Source organism: Macaca mulatta, chromosome 5 (assembly GCF_049350105.2).
Source record: "Macaca mulatta isolate MMU2019108-1 chromosome 5, T2T-MMU8v2.0, whole genome shotgun sequence".
In the NCBI taxonomy this organism is placed as follows: Eukaryota; Metazoa; Chordata; class Mammalia; order Primates; family Cercopithecidae; genus Macaca; species Macaca mulatta.
Genome location: NC_133410.1, coordinates 158761590 through 158783521, shown reverse-complemented (window position 1 = coordinate 158783521; position 21932 = coordinate 158761590). Strand labels below are relative to the sequence as shown.

Below are 21932 nucleotides of genomic sequence, written 5' to 3'. Positions count from 1 at the left end.
AATGTGTCAGAACAAAACTATACAAGTCTCTTAGGAGAATTATTATAACTTGGGGAAACAGACTTAACTTTTGGTTTTAAAAGTCATGTCATCTCTGTTTTTCTGGAACTTGGCTGCATACGACCCCAGCAAAGATTACTAATTCATAAAAATTAGAGAAAACAGAAGGAAAATGATCTGTTCCTGCTATGACCATCTATTCCTTTTCCACTAACTACCTGAAGCTGGTGATTTGCTGCGTCGAGAGGGCCCAGGGCTTTTGGATCCAGAATACTTAACAGCTGAGGATCGAGAATAAGATGACTTCAGGACACGGCATTCTAGAAAAGAACAAAAGTGCATTAACTAAATCTGGTTTTAATAATGACCAAAATGAGATTTAGATGTAATTGTTTACTGACCAGAACTATTACCTGATAATTTCTCTATTACTGTTAAACAATTTAACATACAAAGCAGTTGTCCCAAAAGTACACCTGAGTTTACCTTCAGCCAGGCTACACATCTTCCCCCCGCAACCCCCCCCCCAACCCCCGAGACAGAGTTTCGCTCCTGTTGCCCAGGCTGGAGTGCAATGGCGCGATCTGGGCTCACTGCAACCTCTGCCTCCCAGATTCAAGCGATTCTCTTGCCTCAGCCTCCCAAGTAGCTGGGATTACAGGTGCCCACCACCATGCTCAGATAATCTTTCGTATTTTTAGTAGAGAAGGGGTTTCACTATGTTGGCCGGGCTGGTGTCAAACTCCTGACCTCACGCAGCACACCCGCCTCAGCCTCCCAAAGTGCTGGGATTACAGGCATGAGCCACCATGCCCCGCCAAGGCTACACATTTTAGGACGTCACCTCATTGTTCCAGATGGAGCTAATTAAGTACAGACATTCCAATGCCCTAACTTGATACACACAAACATCCACAGCCTAATCTATACATGTGCAACTATCTTTTAAAATTGGTAGTACTGATAGGCAAAGACTATAATTTTATTATGCTCTCCAACTTCTTGATTGCCTTATTTTAAAAGGGCATGGGACTCTTAACTTATGAACCCCCTCCTGAATTATGTTCCATCTTTTCAAAGTATGGAACATCAAAAATGAGGAAAATAGTTTTTTTTTTTTTTTTTTTTTGAGATGGAGTCTCGCTCTGTCGCCCAGGCTGAAGTGCAGTGGCGCGATATTGGCTCACTGCAACCTCTGCCTCCCAGGTTCAAGTGATTCTCCTGTCTCAGCCTCTGGCCTGTAGCTGGGACTACAGGCGCCCACCACCACGCCCGGCTAATTTTCTGTATTTTTAGTAGAGATGGGGTTTCACCATGTTGGCCAGGCTGGTCTCGAACTTCTGATCTCAGGTAATCCGCTCGCCTCAACCTCCCAAAATGCCGAGATTACAGGCGTGAACCACCGTGCCTGGCTGAATAGCTTTAAACAATAACTGCTCTTTCCATACATCACCAAATAAAATAATATTTACAATACCAGAAGTAATTATAACTAAAGTAATCACTTCTAATTTGAATGATGAAAAACATGGGTTTTGAAGTTGTGTAGATTTTGAATGAACTATGGATTTGACATTTGTTAACCAGGGGGCCTTGGCTGTAAGCCTGATTTATTTTTTCCTAATGAAATTGGGATAAGAATAAAATTTGCATCATAGGCTTGTTATAAGAGTTAAATTAGATAACATACTGTCTGTAGTAGTTTACTCTAAAATACTTCAATTTATGCAGGAAGTTTAAAATGTGGATTAATTTTAGTCTATACCCGAGGGGCAGTAAACTGACAAGTGAAGTACACTAATCAGGAAAATACACCCAAGGGGAGGCTAGTTAGCATTTGAAAGACTCTAATCAAAACCTTACACAAAGGGAGCAACTTTTGCCTAATTAGCATTGTGGATGTTAAAAGTATTCGCCTGCTGAAAGGTGTGTGTGGATTATTAGAAACATCTTAAATGCATTGCTACTCCTTTATATGAGCAGCAAGAGCCAACAACCTAGAACTGCAGAACTACATTCAAGGTTTACGAATTGGAACCAATCCTGTATCTAACTATTAATCGAGGATTTAGTTACTTCACTAAAATCAAGTAAACTGAATTCCATGGATTCTGAATGGGCCTTTAACGCAAGATGTTATCGGAAGTCTAAAAGCACAGAGTTGGGACTTCATTAAGATTACAACACAAGTTAAATAACTGATTTAAAAAAAAAAAATCTTTGCCTCCTAATAAACGTATCTGTGGCAGAATTAGGTCTGAGACTTGCTCATTGTAAAATCATTGTAAAATTTTACTACATAATGGTGTTGGTGTAATATTATTATTAACAACAACAACAAAGATAGCAGTGGACACATATTACCATGTGACAGGCACACTCCCAACTGCATGACATATATTAACGCATTTAATCCTCACAAAACCTTATCAAATAGCCATTATTATCCCTACTTTGCAGAAGGTTAAGTAACTCGAGATCAAGAGGGAAGAAATCAATAGCTCTCACCAACTTCTAACTATTGCAGGCCCTGATCACCATCAACAAAAACTACCAATGACCCAAGTAGCTTAAATCAATGTATAACATACCCATGAAGCACTGAGTACAATGCCTGTACATACAGAGTAAGTGGCTCAACAAATATTATTGTTATGTGTATTAACTTTATAACCTAGAACATATTTAGTTTCAGTGGCTCAGCTTTCAAAATGACAACTGACATCAAAGAAATATTATGAAACTAAAGCTAAATTTAAGAAAGATGTAAAATACAGATGATATACAAATGCCTATTGTATTTAACCTTAACCACACAGGAATGAGGGAGAGCACTAGCACAGATAACGTAACAGGACATTATCTATAATTAAGGACTTTCCAGTGGTATCACCAGCCTGAAATAGGGCCAGTCCAACAGAATACAGAAACCATCAAATTTGGCAGAGATGAAAAAACGAAAACAAAAATTGATGCTGAATGACCCCCAAGCTCATGAATGACTGACATAGTGAAACAAGGAATGACACAAGGAAGTTTGGTACCACAGAATGTATCCTCGCAAAATTTTAAAAGCCTAGGTATCACTCTATTTATTTGGTAGTATAGTTCTCTAATTCTGGACTGTCAGAAACACTACAACTAGAAGTGGTCTACTGTCTACCTTTTTAAAAGCCAGCTTTCCTCATTTATAAAATTAAAGAGGAGCACCGTATCTCTAAGATCGCTCTCCTCTGAAATGTGATGTGTGTATGATTTTACTTCATTTAAAGAGGAAGCTGACTTTACTATCAGCTAAAATAATCACTACTACTGTCATAGGTTTAAAGCAATTTAAGACAATAGGATAAAACAAGATTCCCAGGACCAATAATACATGAAATAGTTGAGATTATTATTGCCAAATACTACTTGAAAATTCCATATATTGGTCAAAGTCAGAAAAAGGGGATTTTTTCATCTCACCCATGAAATAGTTTTGTTTCTAAATATAGTCATATGTTACTTAACTACGAGGATACATTTGAGAAGTGCATTATTAGACAATTTATTCATTGTGTGAACATCATGGAGTAAACTTACACAAATCTAGGTGGTGTAGCCCAGTACTCACCCAGACTATATGGTATAGTCTATCGTTCCCAGGTTACAAACCTGTACAGCATGTAACTGTACCAAATACTGTAGGCAACTATAACACAATGGTAAGGATTTGTGCATCTAAACATAGAGAAGGTATGGTAAAAATCCTCATGGTGCTACAATCATACATGCAGTCCATCACTGACCAAAGCATACTTACATGGTACATGACTATATATAAACAAAGTAAGTGTGTGTGTGTGCGCGTGTGTGTGTGTGTGTGTGTGTGTGTATCCCAGCACTTTGGGAGGCTGAGGTGCAAGGATCACTTGAAGCCAGGAGTTCAAGACCAGCCTGGGCAACACAGCAAGATCCTGTCTCTACAAAAAATTAAAAAATTAGCCAGGAACGGTGGCTTATGTCTTTAATCCTAGCTACTAAGGAGGCTGAGGCAGGAGGATTACTTGAATCCAGGAGCACAGTCAAGGCTTCAGTGAACTGTGATGGTACCACTGCACTCCAGGCTGGGAGACAAAAGGAGACACTGTCTCGATTAAAAAAAAACAAAAAAGTTGCTACCAAAAAAACCCATGAAGTTGAAAGACACCTCAGATAATCACCATTAACAGTTATTATCCTTCTATCTATTTCTTTTTAATATAGATTTCCTTATGCATACACATCACAAAAAATGGACAATTGTTTCATGTTCAACACTATCCATGCATCTAAGTTGGCATAGCCAACCACCATTCTGAAGGAAAGCATGGAACATTTCAGGGCAAAACAATGCAATAAGAGAGAGAACTGAATTGCTAAAAGTGAAAACTACTTGAATTAGGCTTTGGGTTATTCTCTTTTCTTTCTCTCTTTCTTTCTTTTCTTTCTTTTCTTTTTTCTTCCTTTCCCTTCCTTTTCTTTCTTTCTTTCTTTCAAGTAGGCAAATGCTTTCATTTTATTCCTTATTTTCATTGGTTCAAAAATAGTACTGCCAATGCTATCTTCCCTCAACATGCCAGACTTCTTAACATGCATGAACTGAGTGGCTAAATCCTAAGCCTTCATTTCAGGGGTTACAAAGATGGAAAAATGAATTAGCTGAAGAATTGCCTTACCACTATGATCCAGGACAAAGTCATCTTGGGCATAACGGAATTTTTCTGGTCCACATGCAATAAAAACATCGTCATCACCAAAAAAGTCTTGCAGACAAGTAACCTGAGAACAAAAATCATGTCCAAGAAATAAATTAGACACATGAGAAGTGAAATTAAAAGTAAGCAAAATTAAATGAATTTTTAAGCCTCAGCTACAGTATTGAGGTGGAAGAGAAAGCTGTGTAATATACGTTTCCAAGCACTTTACCTTCACGAAGCACCTTCACACATTCTCTCCATCTCGGAACAACAGAGTCAAGGAGTCATGACATGCATCGATATTCCTTTTTTACAGGTGAAGTCAAGGACGTCCATGCAAAGGTAAGTGATTTTTCCCCCAGGTTCCCCACAGAGGGGTGGCGAAGCTGACATTCATGAAGGCCTCTGCTCTCAGTTTAGTGTTCTTTTCCATACTGCCCTTCTTCCTTCTCCTAACAACTCTGCTTCCCACTGTGTGACCTTCGGCATGACTTCTCTGTACCTCTGCTACTGAGCCCTGGGTTGTTTCGAGGATTAATATATAAAAACTGCTTGGAACAATGCCTGACGCATGAGTGCTCAATGTGTTAACAGTCACCCCCATCATCCCCACCACCATCATTATCAAGATCAAAGGAAGTTCTGCCATGAAGCTAATGAGGCTTAAGCTTCAGGGATCTTCTAAGGCCTTATATCTAAATATGTGGTCTCAATTTCACTTTTTATTTTTGAGACAGACAGTCTCACTCTGTCGTCAGGCTGTCTTGCTCTGTCGCCAGGCTGGAGCGCAGTGGTGCAATCTTGGCTCGCTGCAACCTCCACCTCCCACATTCAAATGATTCTCCTGCCTCAGCCTCCCGAGTAGCTGGGATTACAGGTGCGTGCCACCATGTCCAGCTAATTTTTTGTACTTTTAGTAAAGACAGGGTTTCACCATGTTGGCCAGGATGGTCTTGATTTCCTGACCTTGTGATCTGCCTGCCTCAGTCTCCCAAATCGCTGGGATTACAGGTGTGAGTCACCGCACCCAGCCCAATTTCAAAAAGGGCCTCCCTTCCATACTGTGTTAGTTTCAGCTCCACAGAACCTGGATCTATCCCAGGGAGCACATTCATCCATTTATCCCAGTGGTGAGAACCATCTTCTAGGACTTTGGACATAGATAGGCTCTATTTTTACCAGTTTTCAATGGGATATGTGATAAGATTTCTTAAGAAGTAATCCATTTCCAACAAAGTTAGGAAAAAACTAACACTGCTCTAGTACTTGAACAGGCTGAGAAATCTCAATATTCCTTAAGTTTTCCTAATCACTATTTAGCTTTTCATTGGGAAAAAAAAAAAAAATAGGTCTCACTGTAGAGTTAGAAAATAATGCTCCAGAGAGAGGAAAGTGAATTAGATACAATGTAGATGGCTCAGGTCATAGTACTTAAGTGACCCAAATGATGTGCCGTTTTACAAGGCCAAAAAGTTGACTGCACAGACTGTAAGAGGAACAGGCATGGAGACTGCCTGTTTGTTCCAATTCTCTTCAAGCAAGATATGGCTTCTGTATCTCACTGAAATGGCTCTGGCTACAGTGTCCAGGGCCCTTAAGAACTGTATTTTTAATTGTTCCTGTTCTCTTCTATCTCCGTTGGTGTTAGCACATGCCCCTTCACTCACGCTAGAATTCAGAGAGTCATCCTTTCTCCTTTCCTCATCAGCCACTCACATTTAGGCCTTTTTACTTGTTACATGGTTTTCAAGCATCTCTACTTCTATTCCTTGGTTCCTTCTCTCTTACCTGGACTCGTGACATTGCCCTGTAACAGCTGGCTAACGCCCTATCTTCCACCACTCCCTGGAATCTATCATTCCTGTTTGCACAGGTGTCAGTATATTCAGTCTCTCACAGGTATGACTGGGTGATCACGCACCACTCAGCCCTCAGTGGCTTCCTTCTATGACAAGATAATGCTCCTTTCAAAGAGTGCATTCAACTGACCCCTGACCCTGTCTTTGCCATGTCTTCTGTTCACTCAACAGCCAAGTCTAGATGACTTTGGGTTGCCTGCCCACACAGTACTAATGGGTTTTTTGTTTGTTCCTTTTGAGACAGGATCTCACTCTGTCACCCAGGTGGGAGTGCAGTGGCACAATCTCGGCTCACTACAACCTTAACCTCCTGGGCTTAAGTGATCCTCCTACCTCACCTACTGAGTAGCTGGGACCATAGGTGTGTACCACCATGCCTGGCTAAATCTTCATTTATTTATGTAGGTAGGTAGGTAGGTAGGTAGGTAGGTAGGCAGGCAGGCAGGCAGGTAGGTAAGTAAGTAGGTAGAGATGGGGTCTCCCTATGTTGCCCAGGCTGGTCTCTAACTCCTGAGCTCAAGTGATCCTCCCTCCCACCTTGGTCTCCCAAACTGCCGGTGTTTTGTTGGTCTTTTTAAAAGCTTTTATTGAGCTGTAATTCACAGACCACACAATTCCTCCATCTAAGGTACACGATTCAATGTTTTTTTAGTATATCAAGAGTTGTGCAACTATCACTGCAATTTACTTTGAATATTTTCATCATTCCCAAAAGAAACACCATGCTTATTAGCAGTCACTCCCCATAAACCCCTTTCCACATCCAAGGCACTCATAATCTACTTTCTAGCTCTGTAGATTTGCCAATTCTGGACACTTCATGTGTATGGAACCATAAGATATGTCGCATTTGGTGACTGGCTTCTTTTACTTAGCATGTTTTTAAGGTTCATCCATGTTGTAACATTTATCAGCAGTTCATTCCTTCTGTAGCTGAATAGTCCATGGTATGGATATACAACATTTTGTTCATTTTTCCATCAGTTAAGGACATCTGGGTTATTTTTAACTTCAGAGCTGACTGCCTTTCCTCACACTGTTCCCCAGGCCTTTCTGACATCTATTCTATCTAATCTATCTTATCTCTCTCTCTCTCTCTCTCTCTCTCCCCCCCTCTCTCTCTCCAGGGTCTCAACTCTGTTGCCCAGGCTAGAGTGCAGTAGCATGATCATGGCTCACTGTGCAGCCACAACCTCCACAACCTCCTAGGCTCAAGTGATCCTCCCACCTCAGCTTCCTGAGTAGCTGGGATCACAGCCACCACACTTGGATAATTTTTTGTTTTTGTTTTTGTTGTTTAGAGACAAGGTCTTCCTATGATGCCCATAGTTCGAGTTGCTGGGAGTTGAAGTCTCAACTCCTGGGCTCAAGTGATCCTCCTGTCTTGGCCTCCCAAAATGCTGGGATTACAGACACCCAGCCTGACTACTCTTTAGTGTCATGACCTCCACATGGGCATGGGTGTTCCCTGTTCATCATTCTCTCAGGTCTAGTAGAGTTCCTAGCTTTACTGGGTGCTTGATACATGTTTGCTAAATGAACTGTGGCTCAGTATGAGCTTCTCCTATTGGAACTGAGTTCTCAGACCAGAGTAACTTCTCTGGGTGAGTGGTACAACAGCTACATTATTCACTGTCCTCACCACCACTTATGTTTAGGACTTACTAAGTCTAGGCATCAATTAACCTCTCTGAATTCTCTGTCTACATGGCAACATGTATTATCTCAATCCCTACAACACTCCCATGAGGTTGATATTATTATCATCCTTCATTTATAAATAAGAAAACAGATCTAAAGAGAGAAACTTGCCCAGACACAGGTAACAAATGAGAACCCAGCAATGTAGGTGCAAGTCCTCTACTTCCGCATCTCTGCTTTCAAGTTGACAGCATGCCGCTTTCTCATCTGAAATCCCACAGGTCATCTTTCTACTTACAGTTCTTGTTCATTTTACCTTATTTGTAGTCATTTATGTCTTGTGTTACAGTCAGTTATGTCTATCTTATATTTCTATTTTTCACATACATATGTTCAATAAACGGTTCTTAAATGGAATTGAACTCAGTTTTATTTTTTTGGCCAAGTAAAATGTATCTACTAAAGTTTAACACAATTTTTTTTAAAAGGGAAACTGCATTTTTTGCAATTAATTTAGCATGAAGAAATGACTAAATTTTAAAAAACATATCTGAATGAATCTGAAAAAAATCAGTTAATTTTTAATTGATTTTATTACAAGAAAATATTTAATCTGGTACTAAATTAGTTGGCATTTGACTAGAATAAATAACAGTAAATAATCAAGTTACTATGTGGAATAAAAGCATTTAACAAGTCTCGGGAACATAACATATCAAAAAGGTCACTTTTTTTTTTTTTGAGACAGAGTCCTGCTCTGTTGCCCAGGCTGGAGTGCAGTGGCATGATCTCGGCTCACTACAAGCTCCACCTCCCGGGTTCACGCCATTCTCCTGCCTCAGCCTCCCAACTAGCTGGGATTACAGGCACCCGATGCCAGGCTAATTTTTTTGTATTTTTAGTAGAGATGGGGCTTCACCATGTTAGCCAGGATGGTCTTGATCTACCGACCTCATGATCCACCCGCCTTGGTCTCCCAAAGTGTTGGGATTACAGGCGTGAGCCACTGTGTCCAGTCCTTGGCTCTTCTTAATTGACCTTTTAATGATTTCACCTGTCAGTTTAAGTTTGGATTCCCAAACACAGTGTGCATAAGATGTCTGCCTCCCTCTGATTCTGGTTCTAGTCATTGAATGCCTATTTGGTTAAGCAGTTAACCAAATTATACAATTTTTTTTTCTCTTTCTGTTGCCTTGACTGGAGTACAGTGTTGTGATCTCAGCTCACTGCAACTTCCACCTTCCAGGCTCAAGGGATCCTCATACCTCAGCCTCCCAAGGACTACAGGCATGCAGCACCACACTTGGTTAACTTTTGTATTTTTTGTTAGAGGCCAGGTTTCACTATGTTGCCCAGGCTGGTCTTGAACTCCCGGGCTCAAACAATCTACCTGCCCCACCCTCTCAAACTGTTGGGATTATGAATGTGAGCCGCCACACCTGGCCACAATTTCTCAATTAGGTTCTGATATGCCTCAATTCAGTCACTGCTCCTTGCAAAGAAATGGCAGCTATAAAGTGAATAAAAGATACAACTGAGGCCGGGCGCAGTGGCTCATGCCTGCAATCCCAACACTTTGGGAGGCTGAGGCAGGCGGATCACAAAGTCAAGAGATCGAGATCATCCTGGCCAACATGGTGAAACCCCGTCTCTACTAAAAGTACAAAAATTAGCTGGGTGTAGTGGCACGTGCCTGTAGTCCCAGCTACTCGGGAGGCTGAAGCAGGGGAATTGCTTGAACACAGGAGGCTGCGGTTGCAGTGAGCCAAGATTGCGCCACTGTACTCCAGCGTGGCGACAGAGCAAGACTCCGTCTCACAAAAAAGAAAAACAAAAAAAAGGTACAACTGAGAAACAAAACACGTGTCAGGTATACCTGGGACAGGGACACATCTCACAAGATGTTAAACAACTTCTGCCTCCATTCATTTAAAGTGTTTTTATTGAGCACTGATTATGTGCCAGGCAGTATTCTACGTGCTACAGGATACATCAGTAAAGGAAGAAAAAAAGAGACAAAAATTCTTGACCTCATTGAGGAAGTGTGTGCATAGGTAAATTTACATCACAATAGAAGATAAAGAAAAAGCACAGAAGCGGAGTAGCAAATGCAGAGGATGGGTGCTGCAATACTAAAGAGGGTGGCCAGTAAAGGCTTCATTGCAAAGGTGACATTTGAACAAAATATTGGAAGCAAGTCACATGAATATCTGCAGGAGGAAGTGTTCCAGGCAGAAGGAAAGAAATGTACAAAAGCCCTGTGGAAAGATAATTAAAGAACACAGTCTACCAACAGCTCCCTACAATAGTCATAAAATAGGCCGGGTGAAGTGGCTCATGTCTATAATCCCAGCGCTTTGGGAGGCCAAGGCAGGAAGACCATGTTAGTCAAGCAGTTTGAGGCTGCAGTAGCTATGATCACACCACTGCGCTATACTCTGGGTGACAAAGCAAGACTCTGTCTCAGAAATAAAAAATAAATAACGATAAAATGGATAAGAAAGATTTGACTTAAAGCAAAGCACTGGTTTGGTATATATCTATATATGTGAGCTGCACGATAATGCGAACATTTTTTAGATAATGTAAATAAACAAAATTGTAAGTATATCAATCTTATTTTTATGCTAAAATTACATTTGTGTATTTAACAATAGATCTCTTAAGTCTAATGCAATCACTATTCGCCCATACTTAAATTTCACAAATATATGGGACTACACACACACACACACACACACACACACACACACACACACACGTTTTGAGACAGAGTCTCACTCTGTTGCCCAGGCTGGAGTGCACGATCACAGCTCACTGCAGCCTCAACCTCCTGGGCTCAGGCGATCCGCTCACTTTGGCCTCTCAAAGTGCTGGGATTACACATGTGAGACACTGTGCCCAGACTGGGACTACATATTTTAACTGTTCCTAGAAGTGGCCCAAAGTCAGCTGATACTTTTTAATGTAGAACATCTGATAAAATGCCCAGGATCTGATATAAAGTAAAATAACTGTATGTTATTTTATTTAAAGTTCTCACCAAGGAGAGCCACATAAATTTACTACTGTACATTCATTCATTCTAACATTAATCAAATGACTACTATAATACGCCAGGCATAAATGAAAGACAAGAGGCACACAGTCTAGTGATGAAAATGGACAAGAAAACTAAGAATTACAGTTCAAAATGTTACAATAGGGTGACTGTTATAATAGAAGAACACTGACTATTATAATAAAGGAAAACAACTTGATAAAAACAGAACGCACAAAATATTTAGTACCTTTAAAATATCTCATGTTTGGACACTAAGATAAATTTTTCTATGTTTTGCAACATATTTGTTGTTCTCTAATTCTGGTAATCTGTTCCTTTTACCATTAATTTTTTTAAACGCATCGAACACTGAGGTATGGACCAGGTCACTAAATCTGTCTGAGGAAAAAAAAAAAAACAGCATGAATAACATCTCAGAATCATTCTTAACAAGGGTGAGGAAAAGTGTTACCAGTTTAGAAGTCCTCTTACTGTTTGCTTCTAAATTCTTTCTATAATGCAAGGAAGAATTAACTCTTCCAGAAGCTCATCAGGAATAATGGATGTCACGTGGCCTGTGAAAGCAAGCTATACAAACGAGGGGAAAGTAATATTTCTGCTAAGGTGCACAATTAAAGCAATCAGTTAGGATCTAATGGGGAAACATTCAAGTGAAAAATAATGTATCTATAGGAGTCCATCTAAGCTTTCCAAATGAAGGAGGGCCACTTAAAAAAAGTAATTTTTCTATCCTTTAGCAGACAGATTAATTAGGTTAGAGTGAATAGGTGCCAGCCATAATTTCAGTGCTAGTTCGTAATAGCTTGCCACAACCACTCTTTTTCTTTCCCTATTTGATATCTGTTAAAAGATACAAAAACATGTGTGAAAGAGGCTTGAGGTCTGATTAATTTTTTTTTTTGAGATGAAATCTCACTCTGTCACCCAAGCTAGAGTGCAATGACACAATCTCAGCTCACTGCAACCTCCACCTCCCCGGTTCAAGCGATTCTTCTGCCTCAGCCTCCCGAGTAGTTGGGATTACAGGCGCCCACCACCATATCCGGCTAATTTTTGTATTTTTAGTAGAGATGGTGTTTCACCATGTTGGTCAGGCTGGTCTCGAACTCCTGACCTCAGGTGACCAACCTGCATCCGCCTCCCAAAGTGTCGAGATTACAGGCATGAGCCACCGTGCCAGGCGAGGTTTGATTTAAAAAAAAAAAAAAATACTATGCATGATATGATCTGGCTTTGTGTCCCCATCCAAATCTCATCTTGAATTGTAATCCAAACTGTAATCCCCACACATTGGAGGAGAAACCTCAAGGGAGGTAATTAGATCACTGGGGTGGTCCCCCTGTGCTCTTCTTGTGATAGGGAATGAGTTCTCTCAAGATCTGATGGTTTTATAAGGGGCTTTCCCCACCTTGGCTCATTCTTCTCCTTCCCGCCACCATGTGAAGGACATGTTTTCTTCCCACTTGGCATGATTGTAAGTTTCCTGAGGCCTCCCAAGCCATGCTGAACTGTGAGTCAATTAAACCTCTTTCCTTTATAAATTACGCAGTCTCAGGTATTTCTTCACAGCAGTGTGAGAAGGAACTACTACAATGCATGTATTAGTAGTACAATAAACCCTTTCCTCAAAACAAAAAAGGCAGAGGACACACAGAGATAATCTTCCCTAAACACTTACATTCTGAACCAGAGTAGGGTGTGTTAGGGGGTAAGAGTAAGAAACACAAGACTGGCCAGGGACAGTGGCTCACACCTGTAATCCCAGCACTTTCGGAGGCCGAGGCAGGTGGACCACGAGGTCAGGAGATTGAGACCATCCTGGTTAACACAGTGAAACCTCATCTCTACTAAAAATACAAAAAATTAGCCCAGCGTGGTGGTGGGTGCCTGCAGTCCCAGCTACTCGGGAGGCTGAGGCAGGAGAATGGCATGAACCGAGGAGGTGGAGCTTGCAATGAGCCGAGATCGCGACATTACACTCCAGCCTGGGCGACAGAGCGAGACCCCATCTCCAGAAAATAAAAGGAAAAATAAGAAGAAACACAAGACTGACACCCATTTCCTGACCCATTGACACTCTTTGGAAATCTTGTGTTTCTTACTCTTTCCAGAAGTACACAGGAGTTGGTGTCAAAGCAAGTTGGATTTCTCTAAGACCCCTTCCTGCTCTAAGATTCTAAAGTCTAAATATTTTAGTTTCTTGAAAGAGCTATTATTTATATTTTAGGAGATTGCTTTTAGAAAAGTTGAAATGTATTTTTCTGAGAGTAAAAGGAACACTATTTTAAGTGGTTACATAGTAATGTCCATTTGTGATTTCTTTCTGTTCAAGATTTAGCTTTGCATTTCCTCAAAGAAATCTTCAATGCCCCTCCAAATCCAGGTGTTTCCTCAATACTCTAACTCACTCAAGATAGCTGTTATCATTGAGGTTAACTGCCTGGTTTTGTGTCTGGACCTCTCTCACCAGGCTGAGCACCATACACGCAGTCTTATTCACCACTATAATTCCAGCATTATACAGCACCTAGCATATAGGCTTTGCTTAATACATTTCTGTTGAATGAATAATGATTGAAATGCCTTGAGGCTGGGCGTGGTGGCTCACACCTGTAATCCCAGCACTTAGAGAGGCCAAGGCAGGCAGATCGCTTGAGCTCAGGAGTTCAAGACCAGCCTGGACAACATGGAGAAACCCCCATCTCTACAAAAAATACAAAAATGAGCCAGGTGTGGTGGGTCATGCCTGTGGTCCCAGCTACTCGGGGGGGCTGAGGCTAGAGGATCACTTGAGCCAGGAAGTGGAGGTTGTGGTGAGCCAAGATTGCACCACTGCACTCTAGCCTGGGAAATGGAGCGAGACTCCGTCTCCAAAAAAGAAAAAAAGAAAAGAAATCAAAAGAAATACTTTGGGTCCTACTTTTTCCAGGTAGCCCTCTCTAGAGGGTCCATCTCACACTTTATGGATTCCTACCAACTCATTATAATGCAGGGTAGTCCTGGTTCCCAAATTTATGATGTTAGTTTTCTATCCCAAGATAACCTACAAATTGTTTGAGCAGACCAGTCAAATCCTATATAGCTCCCTATAAAAGACATAGCAAATACTTGGTTGATCAAATTGTGGCCCTGGACACCTTAAAATAACTCTTTAAAAACTGATCTTACATCATGTAAGCTCTTTCAAGAATTAAATCTCTTTTATTATTATTTCAGGATGATTTGAGAAAAACTACTTGTGAAATCTGCTACTGCAACAATTTGGTAGAAGGGATTTAAAGCAATGCAATTTGCAATTACACTCCACATTTGGTGCTATTCAGAGACTTGAGGTTGCATTAAATGAGGGTCTCTCGAGATATTTTCCAAGGCTATTTTATTGACATTTTCTAAGACCTGATAAAAATTCAAAAGGAACATCACTGGATCTCAGTGAGAGACTAGTTTAAACTGGCATCTACTTATCTAAACAGAGTAAAGGTGAAAATCTTAGCACTCTTGAAATGTCCATATTTTGAACAAGGACCACATTTTATAGAAGATGTAATGGGAGGATGGATAGCAGGAGTATAGAATACATCAGCATTTTTTTATGGATTTTCTTTAACTGTGTGTTGGCGGGTAGGGGGGTGGTGATGGTGTGAAAGAGAGAGAGAAAACAAAAATCCCTACCTCCTGCTGAAATTAAATGCTTTCATTATCAGAATTCAGCTAAAAGGTTGTCTCTATCTAAGAGTAGTTAAAAAAACAAAAACAAAGTATTTCTACCTTGCTTCTAAAAAGGATTTGAAGGAACTCAGAAAGGAAGTCCAGTAAATGGCTTATCTTTGAAACTAAAAATACTCCACAGGCTTTCAATAAAACTGTACTGATAGCCTTCATTTTTTTCCCTAAGAAATGGTCATGTTACAAGTCATAAAATGCCAAAAGGGAGCTGCATTTCATTTGAAACCCCCCAAACAATATTCTACTATATATAAGTTTTCTATCACGTAAGCAAGCAGAAATACAACTTTTTAAAGATGTAAAGAACATACCAACAATGTTGACATGCAATAAACAACGACCTAAGATCTGCCTGAGCCATTATCATTATTTCTATAGCTGGGAGGAGACACTTATTTTAAATAACTGCCCATCTAGATACTTGAAAGCTATAAAATCAACAAATTAACTACATTGTAACTATCACTATTCCAGACACAACTCTTTTGCCACTCCATTTTTCTTAAACAGTTCTATCCCTAGGATAAAAGTTTTGCTTCAAATGATTAGAGAGGCCAGGTAGGGTGGTTCATGTTTGTAATCCCATCACATTAGGAGGCTGAGGTGAGAGGATTGTTTGAGGCCAGGAGTTCAAGACCAGCCTGGGCAACACAGTGAGACTTTGTTTCTACAGAAAATCAAAAAATTAGCTGGGCGTGGTGGTGCACAACTGTAGTCCCAGCTACTTGGGAGGCAGAGGTGGGAGGATCACTTGAGCCTGGGAGGTCAAGGCTGCAGTGAACCGAGATGGTGCCACAGCACTCCAGCCTGGGCAAGAGAGTGAGATCCTGTCTCAAAAAAAAAATTTTTTTTAATTAAAAGAAAATGAACAGGGAAACCATATCTGAAACAAAGGAAAGGTAAGTCCTTTGGTCCTTCCAAAATGCTACTGACAACAACCAGAAAAACAAATTCACAGGTCAGTAAGCCGAGGCTGGGATTCTCCCCATTTCTTTAGCCTTGGCCCAGAGTACAATGAGCATAAATAGCCCTCTTTGTTCCCAGTAAATGTTGGCTGGCCTACAGTAAGGGAAGGACCCTTTCTACAGCAAGAAGAAAGCTACTTAGAATAGCAATGTTTTTCAGCTTCCTGTAAATTCATTCAGCCAGGCACTCAGGGACCATGTGGTTGCCATGGAAACAGAACTGAAGCTAAAAGATGACAGTTCTTACAGTAAAGGGCTTCTCAATGGCATCTGCAGACAACTACCTATATTTGGTTTGCTTCCTTTTAAAAAAAACACTGGATCTGACCTTTTCCCACTGCAACCTTCTCATAATAATAACTATTCTCCAATTAACACCAATCATGGAATACTGAGACCAAAGATCTGGCTTTAGGAAGTGCCTCTATCAATAGGATGAAAAGGTTTTAAACAATTCAGAGATATTGAGCTTCTAAATATATTCTGGAAGGAGAAGCAATCATCACTTTTCCTGTAAAAGAGGTCATTTCTATGTCAGTCCTCTGACTGCCCCCTACTGAGAGCCACTCCCTACCCTCAGTCTTAATTCCTATAGAAAAAGGTTTAAACCCACTCTGGAGCTTTCCACTAAGTGAAGAAAGCTGGAACTGTAGCGGCAGAAAGGTGATCCCTTTCTTCCCCATCATAAAGGATCAGGGTAGACACTCCAATAACAAAAGACAGGTTAACAAAAGAAAAGCAAAAAAATTTTATTTAATTATTTCTAATTTTTTTACATGACACAGAAGCCCTCGGAATGAAGATCCAAAGATACAGTTATCCACTTTTAAGCTTAGGTCCAATGAAGAATGGCCAGCCATGTGGAAATATAACTGGACAAAGAGTGTGCCATAATGCTAGTAGGCTGAGGTAGAGAAACTCAGCGACGCCTGTCTGTCCGGAGTCTTCCTGGCCTCTCCGTGCAGAAGTCCCTCCTCCTGGGTTTGGGGCAGGACTCTTTCTGGAATGGGGGTCTTAGGACCTACTATCAAACAAAGTAGGTCAGAGAATTTCTTTACGGCCAGCTTTTACAGAGAAAGGTGGGAGGAAAGCTAGAGGAATATTTTTAGGTTTTGAGGCTGGCCTTCGGGAAAAGGGGTTCTGGTTTCCACGACCCACCTTGGGGAAAGGGATTCCAGTTTCCATAGCCTGCCTGGGGAAGAAAGAGGGGTAAGAGACCAGAGGGCAGGAGAAGGTCAGAGAGACACTTGGCTTCTCAGGCTGCTTCTGAAGCCTTCGCTTTGTGGTATCGTGTTCTGCGCCCCAACAGAGCAAAGTTTTAGAAGAACTCAGGTGAAGAAGTCAGAAGACACCTATTGAGTCAATGATCATGAGCTTTTACTCTGAAGAAGCTAGAGTGGAATGTGTTCAAGCACATGTGACTGGAACTTAAATAAATGCTCTCTAGGACTCAGTCACCTTCAAATACTAAACAAAAAAATGAAATCATAAGTGTTACAGGAAAGGCAATTGAGAACCAAAGCAAATGGTGGCAATCTTCCAATCCAGAATTTTCTATTTCCAACAGAAAAGGAATGGGAACAAGCATGGAATACCTAACTATGCAATGACACAATGAATTTCACACAACCCCCAGGAAACTACCTTGTGAAGCAGGGACTATCATTCCCATTTTACACAAAGAGAGGCTCAAAGAGGGTAAGTAACTTGTGCCAAGTCACACAGCCAGTAAGGGAGGAGCTGAGATTTAGACTCTAATTTGGAACATACTCTTTGTACTTGGACCACATACTGTCTCCCTAAAGAAGTATTAACAATGTAATTTACAATCTATGAAAAAACATAACAGGGCTTATTGAGGTAAGTCAGAGAATTTTTTTATACTTGTCTAAAACCCAAATAATCAAACCATTTTTCTACATCTTACTTTTATGGAGTAAATGAATGGTAAGTATGTAAGCTTATATCTAGGATTTTTTTTAAACGATCAACTTCTAAGTAACATCATAAGGTCAGTACAAGTGTAGGCCAACCTCCCATACCTTAGGGAATACACTGAATATGTTTTGAAATTGATATCTTCAAACAAACTGGCTAGCTCTTTAAAAACAAATTACAAACACAAGTTACAATCATAGTTTTATTAGGTTGGTGCAAAAGTAACTGTGGTTTTTATCGTTACTTTCAGTGGAATAATAGAATGGGACTCTATTTGCTGCCAAACTGGGAATTCTAAGGGTATAAATAGGTATTAATAAATATTATGGCCTTTAAAATTTTTAAATAAACGCAAAACCTGCAGCATTTTTTTGGGAATTGATTCTCTGTACATAAAAATAAGATTAGCCAACGCTTTTGGTGTCTGTTTAGCATACAGCAAGTGCATGCAGGTAGTTAAGATCCTTGGAATCAAGACTGAGAGAACCATCAATTAAGGAGGTATGGTTAATTCTATACTTATTCTGAAAATAAGTTAGTTAATTCTATGTTTACTTTGGAAAACACCAACTATTCAGCACGAATAGCAAAGACACCATGACTATGTTCTACTACAGGGGGACTATTTAGGTTTCTAGGAAAACTATCACTACTAAAAAAATAAATCTTGGCCGGTCGCAGTGGCTCACGCCTGTAATCTCAGCACTTTGGGAGGCCGAGGCAGGCAAATCGCGAGGCCAGGAGATTGAGACCATCCTGACCAAAACAGTGAAACCCTGTCTCTACTAAAAACACACACAAAAAAAATCTAGCCAGGCCTGGTGGCAGGTGCCTGTAGTCCCAGCTACTTGGGAGGCTGAGGCAGGAGAATGGCGTGAACCCATGAGGCAGAGCTTGCAGTGAGCTGAGATAGCATCACTGCACTCCAGGCTGGGCAACAGAGCGAGACTCTGTAAGAAAAGAAAAAAGAAAAGAAAAGAAAAGAGAAAAGAAAAGGGAAAAGGAAAGAAAAGAAACCTTGTCTATTTTTATTTCTTCTTAATAAATTTATTTTCCCTCCCTTGGCATTGTGTATCAAAAGACACGATGTACCTTGTATCAAAAGACAATCCTAATCTCCTTTTTAGCAGCCCCTACACCAACTTCTGATTTGTTACATTTAACATTTGTAAGCTTAGAAAGAGATATTTCAAGTTTAGGAAACTTAACTGTAAAATAAGAGTAAACTGGTTGAAAGTCAGAGGCTTTGATTAGGAGGAAAGAAAATAAACTTCAGTTCCCAAATTTCACACCGCCTAATAACAAAGTTCTCTCTGCTTATTTCCTAGTTTTATGTTGTGGTCCAGCAAGGTGAGTAGATTAGAGTCCAAAATCAGTGGGGCAGTTCTGTGATGCAAACAAGATTTTGGTTTGTATAGCTGCATCTGTTTTCACATGACAAGGAATCAAAATTTTCATTTTGAAACCAACATAAATCTTACAAGAAAAGCAATAAGCCTTTTTTTTCCCCCAGAGCAGCCTTCTTAGTAGATGAAGGTCTCACATCTACAGTCGAAGAAATCCTCTGAATAAGTTACATGTCTGTGGCTATTCAGAAACGAAAAGCATGCCATCCATTTGAATTATTTATGGCAACATTTAAAAAGTGAAATTGATATTGGCTGAGGCATACACCACAATTAAATTTTTCTGTTTAAAAGGCACCTGTTCCTAAAACACAGCCAAAACTTCTTATGCTAACATATGTACAACTGATTTGCAAGTTGATAGAACAAATATTTAGTTTAGGAGAATTAAAAGCAAGATAGTTCATCATTTAGATTAACTGGCTTATCAACGCCTACTCTAAATATGCAAATACTCATGGAAAGGTTATGACTGTTGGCTGTGCACCTCTGCCCCCATTTATGTGGAGCTTCACAATGAGGGTAGAAAATACTTCTTGTTTTCATTTTAAGGTAATTAATATATTTAATTCAGGACTGAAGAGTTATAGCAAAGAATTTCCAGCCCCCAGAATTAACAAATATTATTTGGTCATGTCTACTTCAGATCCCTTTAATACATGGAAACAAAACATTACAAAGTTAAATTCTCTTTTGTTCCTGGTCCCCAGTCCCAACGCCCTGCTTCCTTCACCACCACTCCAGGAAAATTCTATCAAGCATTCGGCATCTATCCTTCCAACTCAGGTTTTCAGACCTCATATAATAGAGGTATGTGTCCACAGACAACCAGGAATATTATTTAGTATGTTTTAAAACTTTTATGTAAGTTATATCATACTGATTATGTCTTTATAATTTGCTTTTTTCACTAAGTATTGATTTTGAAACCTAAGCAGTTCTTAGTTTTTCCTACTCTCTCCTTTTTGGCTCATTGATCTACTTCTCAAACTTTTGCTTTTGAAAGATAATTCTATCATTAACATTATTACTTTTCATAAACCACAAGATAAATTCTTTATACCCTTAATACTTCCAAATTCTTTCAAATAAATGCCTGTCTCAGAATGTTCAATTTAGTGTATGTGTTATAACCATTTTAGTGACCAAAGTTCTTCGATGGAGGAAAAGATGTTTGAATCAATTCATTCCTTGCCCACAGACTACATCTCCAATTATGAAAAAGAAATGTGAAGCAGGCCAGGCACGGTGACTCGCACCTGTAATCCCAGGACTTTGGAAGGCCGGGGCGGGCAGATCACAAGGTCAGGAGATCGAGACCATCCTGACTAACACGGTGAAACCCCGTCTCTACTAAAAATACAAAAAATTAGCCGGGCATGGCAGTGTGTGCCTGTAGTCTCAGCTACTGGGGAGGCTGAGGCAAGAGAATGGCGTGAACTCTGGAGGCAGAGCTTGCAGTGAGCCAAGATCGCAACACTGCACTCCAGTCTGGGCAACAGAGTGAGACTCTGTCTCAACACAACAACAACAACAACAACAAAAAAAAGAAATGTGAAGCAAATGCTTGATATTTGGGCCTAAATATTTTTCCAGAGCTGTTACTCCAAACTGGGCTTCTTGACCAAAAGGAGCATCAACTCTGAAAACAAGAATTTTTAAATAACTAAAACCTAAAATTATTCATGTTGGAGCTATATCTAAGTTTCCAGGAAAAAAAAAAAAAAAAAAAAAAAACCCTGCAAGATGTCTTAAAATCACTGATTCATAGAAATAGTTCCTTTCCAAAAACAAAGCAAAGGAAGGAAAAACAAAATTGTATGAGATGTATTCTACATTATAACACAAGACGGGGTTTAAAGGCACAGGAAACTTGTTTCACGGGGAATGCATAAAAGGAATCCCTCCCTGAGGAATTCCTTAAGCTGGGAAATACTGATGAACTGCATGCATGTAGCATCTTATCTTTTTCTTGCATTCAGAGACATGATATCCGTTCAAAGAAACATCTATTTCTTTTTTTTGCAAATCTCTAGGGGTGTCAATTAAACTGGGACTGGGACCAGCAAGTAAGGGAAGTTGTCTGTAAGCATTTATCATCAAGCTCTATGCCTTGCTGGAGCAGCCAGCTGTCTTAAATAACCATCCCCTCCCTGGGGCCACAAGTCTGGGCAAGAATGCTACTCATGTCAGAAACTCATGTCATAAGATTAGATTTGAATGGAAAAGCAAAGGGAATGTAGTCTCTTTTCTCCAGCTGGGACTGATTATTCCCTTCCCAACAAGGAGGCTGTTATTTAGCCTGAGAAGAAGAGCCTCCTTACTTCTTGGATATTTTCCAATCCATCTTGGCACCTGAATGAATACCCTGCCTCACCACAGCTTTAAGGCCTCTCAGTCCCTCTCCGGGAAGATGTTTTGGTACATTATTTCTCCACTATTATGAACAGAATTCGCCCTTGGATTCTCGTGGTGTGGCAAGGAAACTTGGGAACCTAGGCAGGTGGATATGGCCTGACTGAATATCAAGGGTGGAGGCTTAGGTAGGTCAGCATGAGCCTGCAGCAGCTCAGGAAAGTTAGGAAGACACCCAGCACCTGGAGACTGCATCTTTC

At 40.3% G+C, this 21932-nt stretch overlaps 1 protein-coding gene across 9 annotated transcripts in view; it reads right to left on the bottom strand.

Annotated features, from left to right (window-relative positions):
- The window catches only part of DCLK2 (doublecortin like kinase 2), a 181310-nt gene that overhangs the window by 59792 nt on the left and 99586 nt on the right, over positions 1-21932 (bottom strand). For all 9 annotated transcript variants that reach the window (XR_003729816.2, XR_013417318.1, XR_013417319.1 and 6 more), the window contains exons 3-4: positions 4698-4800; positions 219-320 (exon numbers count right to left, since the gene is read on the bottom strand). Coding sequence is in view for 4 of the 9 variants with exons in the window: in XM_015139326.3 (XP_014994812.2) it covers positions 219-320; positions 4698-4800 (205 nt within the window). In the remaining 5 variants the exon portion in view is untranslated. The remainder of the gene's footprint in view (positions 1-218; positions 321-4697; positions 4801-21932) is intronic.